The sequence below is a fragment of the Mytilus californianus genome, unplaced genomic scaffold, assembly GCF_021869535.1.
Source record: "Mytilus californianus isolate M0D057914Y unplaced genomic scaffold, xbMytCali1.0.p SCAF_5, whole genome shotgun sequence".
NCBI lineage: Eukaryota > Metazoa > Mollusca > Bivalvia > Mytilida > Mytilidae > Mytilus > Mytilus californianus.
The window spans coordinates 110,949,999-110,966,664 of NW_026262701.1; the positions used below are offsets into that span (position 1 = coordinate 110,949,999).

At 31.5% G+C, this 16,666-nt stretch overlaps 1 protein-coding gene across 1 annotated transcript; it reads right to left on the reverse strand.

The window, feature by feature from the left end:
• Positions 1 to 384: 384 nt before the first annotated feature.
• LOC127700620 (glycosylphosphatidylinositol anchor attachment 1 protein-like) lies at positions 385 to 16,639 on the reverse strand. The gene is made up of 13 exons (XM_052204168.1): positions 16,562 to 16,639; positions 13,271 to 13,446; positions 12,791 to 12,875; positions 12,040 to 12,145; positions 10,854 to 11,013; positions 10,164 to 10,265; positions 9,262 to 9,458; positions 7,956 to 8,152; positions 7,246 to 7,399; positions 6,443 to 6,631; positions 5,577 to 5,773; positions 4,300 to 4,476; positions 385 to 3,431 (listed from the first exon to the last, which is right to left on the reverse strand). Exons 2-13 carry the CDS (start codon positions 13,440 to 13,442, stop codon positions 3,167 to 3,169), a joined length of 2,001 nt encoding a protein of 666 aa, XP_052060128.1. The 5' UTR covers positions 13,443 to 13,446; positions 16,562 to 16,639; the 3' UTR covers positions 385 to 3,166.
• Between the last annotated feature and the right edge of the window lie 27 nt (positions 16,640 to 16,666).

Consider the following 16,666-nt stretch of genomic DNA (forward strand, 5'->3'; position numbering starts at 1 on the left):
CAGACAAACAATGTATCTTAATCAAGACTCCCCACCCGCCCCCCGCCGACATTTTGTCGCGGGGGCATAATAAAGGAATATATCTCCCTTATGCAAAGCTCTGATTCCTTGTGACGTCCGAATTAGGCTATGCTTTAAGTCCTTTTTTGGTTTCATCCTCTCTTCAACATATGTATTAGATTTTGGATATTCCAATATATTTTGGCCTCGAGCATCACTGAAGAGACATTATTTGTTGAAATGCGCATCTGAATCATCAAAATTGGTACCTTTTATGTTATTAGCTGATAATAAATTAAGAAAGTTATATTGAACACAAGTGCTGGATTATCATACTGTGGGATTAGGTAGTATTTCTTATGTGGACAAAGTATAAAAATCATGAACAAATATTTGTCTTTTATTGTGTGAAATCTCTTTTAACACACAGGAAATAATATATTTTGCACCTAAAATAAAAATAATGCATAATCATAATGTTTCATCAAATAATATTGGAAATAAAGTACATATTGATGATTGTAACCAAAAAATCATCTGATTGATAAAATATCACAATATTCAAAGTACTACTGTAAAAAAAGACATCAGAAGATTATGCAGAGTTATCAATTTGTCCCTCATAATGATGCTTAATCCAGATCTAAGATTTCCAAATATTTTATTTGATCATTCAGTTCTGTAAAAAAAAATCAAAACCCAATCTCCATAAAAAAAAACCACAACACTGGTACCTATTTATAGAATAATAAAAATTTGGGGAATGATTTTCCACACAAATATTTAAAGTAATAAAAATAATTTCTTCCTGATTAGTTAAAAAAGGTGAAGCTTGAAAAAGTACGACATTAAAAAAAACATTGCATTTTCTGTCTAGTAGCAAAAAAAAATCACATAAAAAAATTTCTTACATAACTATTACTCATTCTGTAGAGGTAAAAAATCAAAAATATTTACTCGCTGAACTCTTTCCCATATTTATTTTTTTGCATAATAATTCAGATAAACTATCACAAACACATGTGGGAATGTAAAAATTTGTTTCCTCAATCTGCTTGCATCACTTATCTTCAGTTAATGATCCTTTTTAAACTTTATCTTATATTGACTAGAATCCTTTAACTCCTACACTTTACAATCATTCAATCTACTAAAATGGTAAACATGAGTGGATGCACTAAAATGTCTCACCAGTTCAACTGATTTATGTTAAAGTCGTATTATACAGGTATCATATGGTAAACAAAACATTAATGATCCATGAAAATGAGGTCTTGCCAAGGTGAACCCTCTCAGACAGGTTGTTCACTTTTCAATGATTCTATTCACCAAAAGTTAGTAGGATTTACATGTACTTTTATTAAGTAAGATTTGCATGAAATCACAGAAACTTAACATTGAAAAATGGAAAATGAGATCAAGGTTAGATGTATGCAGTCAGACTACACTTTTAATATATCATGTAGTGTAATTGTCATCTAACAAAGAATTCCACTCAAATTTGTGCTAGGGGTCATCTTGAACTTGAAGTGAGCTTAGAGGTTTTTGCACTATGTTGAAGGCCTCACTGTGACTTTGAGATAAAGAAAATAAGGCAGTCAAAATGCTGTTATTTACTTTTTGTTTTTTATAAGCATATTGTTATTTTGTGTCTTGAACTGATATGCCTTATCCTTCCTTTTCCACATGTACTTGTTATTCATTAATTATGGTGGGCCTATAACTTAGAGAAACTGACCTTTATGCTAAAATGAACCATGAAAATAAGGGTCCTTGTCAAACAGGCATGTTTCTAATTGACAAAATATATTGGATGTGATACAGAAAATGACTGAAAACATAACCTGTTGACCAATCAACTATGAAAATGAGTTCATGGTGAATTCATATGTATACCTTGGAATGATAATGATTCTATATACCAAATTTTGTGGACCTATTCCTCATAACTGAAAAGATCATTTGATAACCATACACATGTAGTCAATGCACTATAATAAACTGTTATCACAGAGATATGTCTCGCCTTTTTGTAATTTTGATAATGCAAATGTTGAAATTAAAATAGCAATACTTTATCATGTAAGTTATGCAAATATTCAAAGTTGATGAACCATGACTGAAGATACATGGCTAAACAATCTCCATGGAATGAGATGTGCCAATGCTAATACAACTGCATACCAAATACCATTGACTTATCATAAGTCGTTCCCTTTAAACAAACCTAAACACAAACATTAACTTGTAAACTATGTAAAAGTTTCAAAATCAGGGGTGGGGCTATATAATCTCCATGGAAACGATACTTGAAAATGCCAATAAATTTGCTTACCAAATATCATTGACTTAACATTAGCAGTTCATCTTAAACTGATCTAATGACATACTAATACATGTAAACTAAGCAAAAGTTTCAAAGTAAATAGACCATGACTGAGGGGTGGGCCAAATATTCTCCATGGAAATGAGATGTGCTAATGCTTATACAACTGAACACCAATTAACATTGGCCTACCACTAATGGTTCCCCTTGAACTGACCTAATCACAAACTAATACATGTTAACTTAGCAAAATTTTCAAAGTCTATAGACCATGACTAAGGGGGCGGAGCCAAATAATCTCCATGGAAATGAGATATGCCAATGCTTATACAACTGCATACCAAATATCATTGACCTACCACTAGTGGTTCCCCATAAATTGACCTAATCACAAACTAATACATGTAAACTATGAAAAGTTTCAAAGTCAATAGACCTTGACTGAGGGGGCAGGGCCAAATAATCTTCATGGTAATGAGATGTGCCAATGCTAATACAACTGCATACCAAATATCATTGACCTACCACTAGTGATTCACCATGAACTAAACCTAATCACAAACTAATACATTGTTGACGCCGGAAACAGCATACCTATGTCTCGCTTTTTGACTCCATCAAGATGAGACAAAAATGATGTCACAGATAATATACATTCTCAAGATGGAAATTCCACATCAAATCTAGCTTTTCTATCTTCTAAAAATTCAAAGCTTTATAAAGTTTTTTTATGTTACAGTCCTCAGATTAGCACCCCTATCTCTCATAATTTGCTAATTCTTTTTAGGTGGGATATTACAGGTCACAAGTATACACAACGTTCCGGCCTGTTCTGTTATTTTAGAGATCACAGTGTACTATTGTCCAGAACATCAACCATGTTGGCAAAACTGTAAAACAAAATAAGCCATACATCCATGACCCAAACAAATATCTGTCTAAGATTGTCAAAACTAGGCCATGTTTCATGCTCTCAAAGGACTTCTGTATTAAATCCCATGATCCTTTGTAACGTCCTTCCATTGTTGAGATCATTGATGCTATACAAATTTGAACTGCAGGACACAGGAGTAGAAGTAAAATCTTTTGTAGCCAACAAAATATTCTGAAACAAGATGTAACATATATATATATATATATAAAATACAATTTTCCAAGATATTTTATAATTGCATGACAAATACTGGAGTTTTTTCAATGATTATTCTGACTGATTTTAACATTTTTTTCAAGATTAATCTACATTTACCTATCAATTCACCAGACCAGTATGGTGTCGTATCTCTGATCAATTCCATAGGGTGTTGATGTTTGTTCACTGTTGAAGGCCGACTTTTAGATGTCTTATCTGTTTAATGGGTGTTGATGGGTTACTTTACACATTTTTTTGAAATCTCCTTTTTTCAAATTTGAATTCATCTACTCATTTATCAAAACACATATTCAAACATGTGGAGGGATGACAAAAACAGATTTTATTGTAGCTAAATTGGGTTTTCCTAAAGTGTATGCAAGTATTTAGCCTTATCACATATCTTATATGTTATGTTAATTTCGGTCAAACTAAAAATGTAAACAGTTTGTTTTCTGTAATATGGATTGAATTAGTTTTGTTTTCCATTGGTTTATGTAATAAGAGAAAAAAAACTTACAAATAAATCAGCTTAAATTTAAAAAGAGACAATTCAATTTCCATATATCATAACAAATGCCCACTCTTTCTTAAAAAATACCTTAAACAGTAGTTTTTGTAAAATCACAATTCAAATCAAATTCAAAATTTCACTTTGTAAAAGTAAAGAGAATGTTCCAAAATGTAATACTTTTTTCCCAACTTTACAACCCTAACTTTGCAGTCCATGTAATAGGCATTTTCTGTGCTTTTTCAAGAAGACACTGGAAAAAATTCCCTGTATTGAAATCTACAGCATCAGACATTTTAAAAGTGAAGTTTTATAATTAGCAGTCCTTACCTATTTTTACAAGGATGTGTAATAACTGTTACAGGTATTATAAATACTGCTAAGAAGAAGGCTAAAGATATGTTCATCAATGATATAGAAAAAAGTACTAATGACTGGAATATCAGGCCTATACTCTTCAGTAGTTCCCAATCAAATATCAACCTCTTATCAGATGACTGGGATTTTCTGAAAAATAATAAATCACTGTCTTCAAAGGAAAATACATGTGCATTAAACAGAAACAAATTATCTCATCTTATGACTAACAAATATACACAAACATTTTTTTTTCTCAAAACAACATAATGTTTTTAAAAATCAATCTTTTTAACTATTCAGATTACCTTTAATAGTTTGCTGGCTTGCTTTTTTGAGTTTTTGATTAGTATCAAACTTAGATATTATCTACTTTTCATATCTTAGCTATGATGGACATTCTAAATACAAAGCATGAAGACAGCACTTAATACATAAAGATAGGTATAACCTAGTTTGACTTTCGAATATTCTTATTACAAAAGAAATTATAACTTATTAAGTTTTCCTAAATCTATCTGGATGTGCTTGTAAGAAATTAGTACCCCAACTGATGCCAACTTTCAAGGGTTGTAATTCCATGAAAATTATGTCGTTTGAAACACAACTCTATTTGTAACTCAAAATTTATTTCTTATAAACCAAATAAAACACTTTTATTAGCAATTATTACATTTTCCCTTGGATCCTACTGCCTAATATTTTTTAGATCATGGATAAGACCTGATACTCGAAAATATTAGGCAATGATGTCATGTATCAATGAAACAAGGTCAAGTATTCATGTCCATCCACATCAATTTATCAAGGAAATGCAGGCAACTTCATTCATTCAACGAACAACTATCACAATATTAGGTACGCAAAGAAATAGTTTTACTAATTTTTTCATTTATTTCATATTCTCAACCAAAAAAAAACATTGTTATGACAAATTAAAGACGAAATTAATAATGGCATTTTATTTTTTATACTTACTTTATCAGCTCAAATAATAGCTTGCCCTAGAGGGCTTCCTTAATATTCTTGCTGATAGTCAGTTTCAAAAAATAAAATGCCATTATTCCATATTTATTATTAGTTAAACCAAAAATCAGCTCAATGACTATAGGTATAACTTAGAAGTCCAGACAACTGTGTAATTTAGGAATTGCATTAGGACAGTCATAGGTAATACTACTTGCCATGACCGGGTAATAAAAGATTAATGGTGAAGGTCTATATCTTATCTATTTACACAAGTTACTTACTTTGCTACAGTCCTTGGTAATAAAAGACAAGCAGAGAACAAAGCCAGCAGTCCAAAGAAGACTGTATCTTCTACCCCAATCCTGAATGATGGAGACATAGTTGTAACAAACTCTGGTCCAGTAAAACAGAATACACCCATCAGAAAACTAAATAATATTAAAGGTAATACTGTTGATACTCCTTCTCTAGAGGCTTCCTACAATAATTAAAATGTATTTTTATAATAAAAATACAATACAAAAACATCACACACATTTGTATTTATGCATTACCCTAGTAGTTTACACACATACAAATTTCAAGAACTAATGCAATTAACAGCTATTTTGTCAAAAATATGTAAATGCAATAAAATATTTCCAGTGTTGCAATAATAAGCTTTATTTGTTCACTTCTTAACTTTATAAACTTTATGGAATAACTGTTGTGATTGTTGAGAGAAAAGAGTGTCCTGTTTTTACATTAATAATTTTGAGTTGATTATAGTTACTTATATATTTCTGATCCATCATTGTAACTATACAAGAATTGTCTCACCTGCTTAACTGATTACTCTTTACACATTGGAGGTATACTTATTGATATTTTAATCTGGCAAAACTTGGTTTATGTTTGAATTGAAATTGCGCTATGAAGTAGCTTTCAGTATCTATAAGTGCACTTAGGTTGGTACTTTGTGCCATTTTTGTGCTTGTAAATGTGGATATATTTATCATAAAGATTTCTAATCTATCTATTTTATTTCTACTTGATGGTGAACCTATATAAGCGAGCTCCCTATTTTGGCACAACAAAATACATCTTAGATAATTCTATGCAACCAGTAAGAATGATAGTGAAGGACAGAAGTCCTTATTCTATATACCTCAGGAGAATCTTCATCCTCATTATCTGTGTCAGTCTGTTTAGTATCTTCTTTCTCTTCCTTGGCTTCACTTTCTTTTTCTTCCTTGGAGTCACTGGTATTATTTTTTGAGTCACTGGTTTTATTTTCTGAGTCACTGGTAATATTTTCAGAGTTACGTGTACTTAATGCTATCCATATAGCAACAGCCTGCATGATGGTTAAGGTATAATTTTTTTAAAGTTACAAGTCATATTTTCTAATGCCTATTTCATAATGTGCAATCTTTTTCTTAGCTGGGTTCCTCACAGAAATAAATTAAAATTGTAAGACCCTATTTTTCATTTATGTATTTAACATGCCAAAATGCGAACATGAAACATTTATAGAAGTCTTACCAATTTTGTGAAAAGACCGTCAAGCCTGCCATACGCACTGTACAAAATAAGTAAACAATGTGAATTTATCCTTAAAAAAACTAGATGTGCAGCCTTATTGCAAAAAGTCAGTCAATCAACTTGAATGAACTGCGAAATTTAATCTGTAATTCAGCACTATGCACTAATGTACAAAAATCAGCTCCAGATCTGCAGGCACTACATTATCTTTTAGTCATCATTATATACTTGTGAATCTAAAATCATATCAATGTCTGCAGGCGTAATAAAAAACACAAGCAATGATGAAAGGAGGGATGTGGAGATTGCTCTTATGCCTGGTCACTTAACATTAGGGGGATAATAAGAAGGCTACACTGAATTCTTTCATATCAATGAGGATGCACAATTACATTACTATAATCTTACAAACTAAGAAAAGGATACTTTGATGAGACCAGCAGCACATATGAGACCAAATGGTGGCATATACAGTCCTATAGAGATGTATCTCTCCGTGGCTGGTAAAATGTAGAAGAAGAAAGATTGGTGAAACCTCTCCAATAAGTTGTTTAGACTCCTAAATATACCCTCTATAACTCTGTAAAATACAATAAATTAAAACTTTACATAAATAAACCCTCCATAGCGTCCTTAATATATTACATTATTTTTTATTCCTAAATACACTTTCTACAATTGCTTCAAAATATCTATTTCATTATGGTTTCAAACAAGTCATGATGACAATAATTTTAGTCAAAACATCCAACAAAACACAAAAAGGTTCAAGATGTTTGTTGGACATTAACACAAATCACCAGCCATGTCCTGTACAATGTAAACATTTTTCTAGCAGTTTTGATGCTTTTTTGGGACAGAGCAAGTTGCAACCTAAGTGTTCTTCACAGTATTTTCAAATAGCAACAGGGATTTGAAATATCTCTGCTTCCCTAAAATTACAGCTCCACTTACACAATACATTCTATAATCAAATCTATTCAGATGGTACCATTGCAAAATTTGATACCATGGTGCTATAAAGACCTGGATAGATCACTGAACTCTAGCTTAAGTAAACATTATAATTTTTCTCTTATGAGAAGTCAGATCTGGACCTTTTATTCTCATAATATTGCCTGTAATCAGATATTCACCTTCCTGTTTTTGCCAAAGAAATGTGATGTCCTTTTCTCTTTGTGATCCCCTCAATAGTAACAGCCTCAATGTGATATCTATGGAAGAGTCCATGATTTCCTGTAGGGACACCAGAAGCATGGGACCACATCATTTTCATCATGGTTTTCAGTGAGTGCTTGTATCCATCTACAGATTCAGCATCATAATAATCTTTCTGTTAAATCAAATAAAGAAATTAAAGATGTGTAAAAGCCTTTTCAAATTTTTTACTTTCTAAGAAGGAAAAGTTTCATTTATATATTACTCATAATTTTCCATAGCAGTCAGGATATCATTCCAATACTGACAAATAAACCTGAGGTTTTAGCTGCTGGTCTGATCAGATGTTGGTGGTTGATGTCGGGACTGATCAGATGTCGGGGGTTGATGTCGGGACTGATATGCTAAATGATGTGTCATAATCCCTTTATCATATAATCCCATCACAAAATGTTTTATAAGTTGTAACATGGACACATTTAGTTAGAAACTTTACTTTTTACTGAATATAGACTTTTAACCAGGCAAGTTCCATTAAAGAATCATTTAAGTGTTCAATTCTGAAGCTATATTTTTTTTGCCATGGTACTATAATACTTCAAGCATTTGAGTTACATTCTGTACTTCTGTGCTCAAGTTTGACATCTATACATTCCATATCCCAATAAAACCACATTGAAAACATTACTTTGTGTCTTCTGTCTTTTTGATAGTTGTTTTTTATACTTTGTGTAGATCTGAGGCGGCAAGCCTTTTTCAACTGATTTTAACAGATTATACTTATGCAATTGTTGTGCTGTTACAACACTGTCCACAGTTAAGGGAGCGTTGACAGCATGAAACAGTCATGTTTAACCCAGCCACATTCTATATGTGCCTGTCCCAAGTCAGGAACCTGTAATTAAGTGGTTATCATTAGTCACTGCCTATCACTTATTTTTTGTTTATTGTTTTGTACATAAATCAGGTGATTGGTTTTCTTGTTTTAATAGTTTTGACATTTTGTCATGTTGAGGATTTTTATAGCTAACTTTACAGTATGGGTTTTGTTAATTGTTGAAAGCCATATTGTGACCTATAGTTACTGACATCTATGTTATTTGTTCTCTGGTTGATAGTTTTCTCATTGCAATCATACCATATCTTCTTTATTTCATATTCTGTACGAATCATCGACACATAGCAACATTATAAGCTGGGTCTTATATAAGTCTGCATCAACTTGTTGCCACATCATTAGCAGTGCACAATATAAATATCTGTTCAGTGGTATATTTGTCATACTTGCTTGTGTATTGACACTTCCACTCTTTCCCTCTGACATAATCTGACCACTAGGTTGACAAGATCAAGGTTAGGTAGTTGTCCATTTAATCCCTGTATCTTGATATCTAGATGCTTCAGGTTAGAATCTGGTATCTCTAGATTTAAAGCTGCTTGTATAGATCCACTTCTACCCATTAGGTCTCCTGGGGATATGTCTGAAAGTAACAATCATGTTTACTGACCCAAATATTTTCTACAACAAATAAACAAAGGCATTTTTCTGAGTTTCAGTTAGTTTTATTGTTTTACAAGAAAGTTAGACAATTAAAGAAGTGACATATCATCAAATCTAAAATATTGTTAATTTTGTAAATATTCTATATGTTATAATGTTTACATGTCTAATATACTGTATATATTTGTCTTCTGGTCTCCACATATTTTTTAATTTCATGAGCAAAACACTTCTGTTTATGATCAAAAACTAGAACTTTGAGTGAACTTGAAAAAGGATACCCCAATCCCATAAATTTGATTATCTTAAATTTAACATATTCTTTATGAACATCCTCAAGTATTGTTCTACAACTGTGTAAAGTTTCATCAATATCTGTCTACCTGTTAAGGAGAAGTTGCAATTACAAGGAAATTGGACAGACAGACGGACAGTTAGATTCTTTGTATCTCCAAAAATTTTGTATGTGGGGGTAAAATAAAAGGTGAATACGTACTAATTTATGTATATATGTATGTATCTTTTTCAGATAAATATAAGAATAAGTCACTGTACACGGTAATTCTTCCAAATATTTGTCACAAAATTTATACTCAGAATCAAAATATTTCTGTATTTTTGTATTTAAACATTCACCATTTATAACATAGACTACTATCAGAAGCTTTGAAACTGTCAAACTTACAATCAGAGCTGATGTCATGGTAACCATTTAGCCACGCTTGCATCCCAAATTGTTCATGATCAGTGGCAAGAAATATTATATCCTTGGCCCAATATGGTTTCTCTGAAAAAAATATCTGGGATGTTCAATGATTAAAACCTCATTACTGTAAATTCAGAAATTATTGCGTGCATTTATTATTGCGATTTTGTCATTTTAGACTAAAATGCGATTTTAATTTTTGCGTTATTGAGAAAAATCCTGTTTAATTCATATAAAAAATTTCAAAATGCGAGTTTATATTATTGCGATTATAACCATGTCGCATTTTTCGCAATAATAAAAACATCGCAAAAATTTCTGAATTTACAGTATGTGGATATAAATATAACAGGAGATCAGGTGTAAATTTCAACAGATGTTTGTTTGCTATTACTCTAAATGTTGTTACTACACGTATAAGCAATTGGTTTGGTTATAAAGAAAAGGGATCATAGACATAGTGTAGTTATTGTTCTTTTTCAGTAGTCAAGGTCATTAAACACCCCCTAGTAGAAGTTTATTTCATAAATATTATACTTTATCATATAGTTGAGCAATTTTGTCATTTTGGTTAATGTTTTATATGTGTATTTATTATATATAACAATTTCCTATAAGGCACCAAATAACGACTACAGCCAACTTATGGCAAATTTAAGCTAAACTTACGTCTGAAGTATTTTGCCAGGGCAAGCATTAACACCATACTACCAGTGGTTGAAGGCATATCCGACTCTTTTTGACGAAGGGGCATAGAGAGAACAATAGACTCTGTACTGCTGGCTCTCCTAGCTCTCAATATTCCATAGACATTCTGGCCTGGTACACTCTGCAGAAAAAATTCTACGTTTTTATTCTTGGAATCATCACTCAATGTTTCACATGCATTTCTTACTGTGTTAAAAACTCAGTACATGTATATTAGTTTTTTTTACTATTATGTTGATTAAATTATTTATCAAAATGTATTTAATGGTGTAATTAAATATTCTTTTAAGGATTTAGTCTAGTTTCACTTATGAAAGATGATTACCTACAATCAGTTAAAATTCAAATGAATAGTGCAACTAGTTTGGATGGACTATGTAACAATTTAAAAAAAAAAAAAATTTATAAAAGAAAAGAGTGAAATCTTTGGACTAAAAATGCCATATACATAAAAATTTGATAGAATAAACCTTCAAAGACAGCATAAGTTTCTAGGGTATAATGTGGTCAGTTAATTACAGTGAATAGTGCAACTAGTTTGGATGGACTATGTAACAATTTAAAAAAAAAAAAAATTTATAAAAGAAAAGAGTGAAATCTTTGGACTAAAAATGCCATATACATAAAAATTTGATAGAATAAACCTTCAAAGACAGCATAAGTTTCTAGGGTATAATGTGGTCAGTTAATTACAGTGCTTTATGTATATTATTTGCAGATCTTATACAGACTTTGTTAAATTTATTCACAATTTTTCTAGACTGTGGGGATTCAGAGCTCGACTTATTGTTAAGACAGTTTGGCTATTGTTAAAATCTATGTGTCGACTCCTAATTATCATTTTTTGTGTGTCTCATTGAAGTTTAATGGACAACCTATTATTAATAATTACTAATTACTACATTAATCTGTAGAAAAAACTTTTGTGGAAAATACTGCTTCGCTTCGACACATTTTTTTCTCTCACTTTATAAGACTTTTTGTCATTGAAGGAAATCACATACTTCTAGAATTTAACAGTACAATGCACATATCTCAATATCAAAATGTATTGCAACAACTCAAACTAAGTTAATATCAAAATTCATAGTACTTTAACCATCAAGGTAATATTGAATCTGTAGCCAAAGGTTAATTAATACTATACCTTTCCCCTAGTTAATTGTAATGGATACAGTATAGTGTAGTTCTGTATATAAGTATCTAAACCCAAAGCTATGAACTGGTCTGCAACCCATTTTCTAGGTACATTGCTGAAATAATATATTGATTAACAAATAAAGATAAAACATTTGACAAAAATAATATGCAATATTACATTGATTGCAGTGAATTTCAATGATTTCCCAGTGAAATAAAAACCGATAATTTCACTCCTCTGACGTCATACAGTAGGTGTTGTCAAGACTTTGTGGATGACGTTGCATCAAAACAAATTGTGAATGTGTAGAAAAAGATATAGTTCCTTGCATTTTCTACTTTATTTCCATTAAAAAACCCATTGTCAATGTAATAAAAAGAATAACTAAAGAATTCAAATATCGAAAAATATTCAACTCGTGACAGAACAACACTGATAATTAACTCATGCGCTACGTGCATTCGTGAATTAATGTGTTATTCGGTCACTTGTTGAATATTTTTCTATATTTGAATTCTTCGATTAGTTATTCTAGAAAATAATTATTGAAAAAATTGATAATTTTTATTATTCTTTTAACTGAAATATTATGGATTGTGTTTATATTTCTTTATTTAATCATTAATCTCGAATTTAATGTTCAACTATTTTATAGATTGGTAATGCAGTAACCAATCTCCCCATTATTTAAAAAATAGTTAGAAACATTTGCAAAATACATGATATAGAAATACGTATTCCAAATATAATATCTTACTTTTTTTCCTTTTGAAGCTGTTCATTGTACTCTTGTACCAGGGATTCCATATCCAACTCTGGGTAAAACTCATTTTCTACTAGACCTAAGTGATATATGAGTTACAAATCCATAATTTAAAGTCTAAAATCTTGGGCACTTCTAAATTATTTCTCAGATTTAACTCAAAAGCTTTGTTACAATTATCATGTAGAAAATCTTTTTAAAGCAATTCAGAAATCCTGTCAGATGTATATTATATACATGTATATTATAATTATTGCAAGGTTTTTATAAATGTGAATTTTGCGACTGGATAAGTATCGCAATAATAAGAACTCACATTCTGAATTTGATACACATATTTGTATAAAGATTTTCCTGAAAGCGCAATAATTAATTTCACATTTTAGTCAAATTCTTTAAAAATCGCAATAATAAACATGATAAATGCATGCAACAATTTCTGAATTTAAAGTAATCAGTTCTAGGGATACCTACCTGGCAATAAAGCATTTTCAGAAAAGTAGGTACGAGCATTGAGTGGTTGGTAAGCTAAAGCCAGAAACCATGTGACCCCAGCAATGTAACATAGAACAGATAGGTGGTTGTTATACTTAGATATCACATCTAATATTTTCTGCCTTTTCTTTGGATCTGACAGAAGTCCCATTTTCCTGCCAAAAAAAAAAAATTTATGTGAAAAAACTTATATTGAAGAATAGTGCTAATTTATCAGAACATGTATGAGGGTAGAAATGCCCTTTAGCGTCAAGTGTGAAATGTCCGTTTAAGTCAAATGAGAATTAATTTTTTATCGTCATTTGTCAAATCTCATTTTGAAGCTACTGTTAGCCTCAAATAGAGTAAAAGGTGTATCTTTAACATTATTTTAACAAATATTGTACCGTCATTCATCATGTGGGGTACCCTATTCCTACCCTCATGTATGTATATATACATATATATATTTAAAGGGGCATTAGCTGTCAAATTCATGTTCACCGATTTGACTCAAATTCTCACATTTAATTTATAACATACTAAAACGTATATCCAAATTATAAAAAGTCTAAAATAAACAATTTACGATGCATGGACTAGATAGTATGTATCAGCAGTTTGTGTGTATTTTAGTCTAGACGCCATCTAATTAACCATCAAGATTACCTCTGAAGACTGCCGACAATCATATAACCCGATATAAAACATAAATATAGATATAAATAGATAGCAAATATGTGCAATTGGACTTTTCTAGGTCTGTTTGATTTCATATTAAAGGTTAAAAAAATGTGTTAATCATCAATGCTACCCGGCGTACCTGTATAATAATGAGTTTTTGTGGATTGAATCAGTCAACCAAATGGTTTACCCTTGTTTCACTTTCAATGTGGGCATTCTTTTCCTTTCAATAGATGAGCACACCTACTTTATGCATAACCCATCTCCAGCTAAGGGGTTTAATTGAAGGTTACATGAATACGGATTCAATGAGGTCGAATTATTCACTTGCAAGTGAATAATTCATCAGCTATGTTTCTTAGCTTATTTGGACAAAATTGAACCAAACTGGCTGCTAAAAGCAAATATTCATTTCACTAATTACCTTTCATTAATGATTGAACAAAAAAAAATCATATTTTATATTTTTTTATATCTCGCAGCTAATGCCCCTTTAATCAACAGTATATATAAATAGAAAAATTTATGTCAGTCTGTTGCCTGGCATAAGAAATTTTGATATTCGTGTGTTGTAAATATACTTTAAGCTTTTATTGGTGGAGGATTGGAGAAAGAAATTTTTATACGGGCAGTCCCCAATAACAATAAGGAAATCAATAAAACGAAAAATCAACTAATATGTTTTTCTTTGTATCGATCTGATGAGTTAAGCCTTTTTCAACTGATTTTAATAGTTTGTTCTTATGTCGTGCTATTACACCACTGTCCCAGGTTAGGGGGAGGGTTGAGCACTCACAAACATGTTTAACCCCACCACATTCTTTATGTGCCTGTCCCAAGTCTGGAGCCTGTAGTTCAGTGGTTGTAGTTGTTTCATGTCCGTCATATTTGTTTTTCGTAAATTGTTTTGTTATAAATTAGGCCGTTTCTCAATTGAATTATTTCATATTTTTCATGTCCCGACCATATGGTACCGGGTATGGATTTTTCTCATTGTTGAAGGCCGTACGGTTGCTTATAATTGCTTACATCCACTTCATTTAAACTTTGAAAGTTGAGGTTGCGCATTACCCTGTTCCTGTTCTATTGATGGACACTGTCAAGTCATACATTAAGAAAATCAATAAAATGAATAAAAAAAAACAAATAATAATAAACTCAAAATTGTTAACTTTTTTTCAAACTTTTTTATTTTCCCACATTTGCTCAGAAATCTCTTTCTTTCATCCGGTCTCGTTTGACACAAGACTTTGAGTAAAATATAGGAAGGAGCATCATAATGTTTCCCGCAAAGTTGTTGTTTTTGATTCCCGAAAGAATACAGCCAGTTAAACAATTAATATAAATTCCTTATATTACTTATTCAACAAACGATTTTTGTCAGAAAAAAAATGTGTTCTCTTGGGAAACTCACCCTCAGTCAGATTGCAGTATCTGATAAGAATAACAAGCCAACTTGGTATTTTCGTTGTTTTAAAAATATTATAAAACATTACAATTTTTTTTTTTAACAATTCTTTGATATGAAAAAAAAAATTAACTGATGATAGCGTTTCTTTGATTACATAGAGAATGATGTCACAACTAAAATCCATAACAACAGGACCAACATCGGAACGTTTCCGTATTTCCGTTTCTTTTTCAAGTTTCTGAGTTAAAATATGCTTGAATTCAAAAAATAATTTCCGCAGACAACTGCCTCGTATTATATATGTAACACTCCCAAACGTGTCCATCCCCCCAAACGTGTCCATTTCCCCAAAACGTGTCTATTTCACCCAAACGTGTCCTCAAAATCCCAAATGGCCCCCAAACGTGTCCATTTCCCCAAAACGTGTCTATTTCACCCAAACGTGTCCTCAAAATCCCAAATGGCCCATATGTGTCCAATTTCACTTCCCCAAACGTGTCCGATAATTGTCATTCGCCAAAATGTGTCCACTTTAAAACACCTGAACGTCTCAAAACTTTTAGCGCTAATATGTCCTCAATGAAGTCGATAACGTCTATGGCAATTCAATTCTCGGAGATACGATTTAAGATGTCGGGTTTCGATTATATCCTATAAAAATATTAAAGCTGCATTCAAAAGACATAAATGCTGAAGTATTTTGGCACAATTACTGGAAATTAACAAAGGAACAGAGTTTAAAGAAGAAAGTCCAAAACGTTTTGGGGATGGACACGTTTCTGAGTGTTACATATATAAATATGCTGTAATTTGTAAACAGGATATCGACTTATCGTCAAGTATTGTAAAGGTTTGCAGACTTTGTCACCCTTCACAGGTATTAACACCTGCCTCATATCATAATAGATTGTGAAATTCGTGCTGTATAAATTAATCAAGTTTTTAGTATATATGTCTCTGGTGGAGGATTAGGAATTTAATTACTCCCAACTTGTGGAGGTGTGCCTTTACTGGCACAACTAATGCCCAAGTAAGACAGATTCAGGTGGCCAGTAGTGAGTACTGCCAGTAGGCTCGCTGCGCCAGGGTTCATGATGCAATTTTTGAAGGAATATCTTGTTCTACTGTTAGAAAAGACGATAAAATAACAGTGAGAAAACTGTCAGTTGAAATAAATTTACAGTTTCATTTAATACCTATTGTCTATTGATTTTGTTTGGTTTAGCCGGGTTCTCTATTTTTTCAGGTAAAAGCACTTAGAAGATCAAGATTTCGATTCAGTTTTTACCACAAGTTTTACA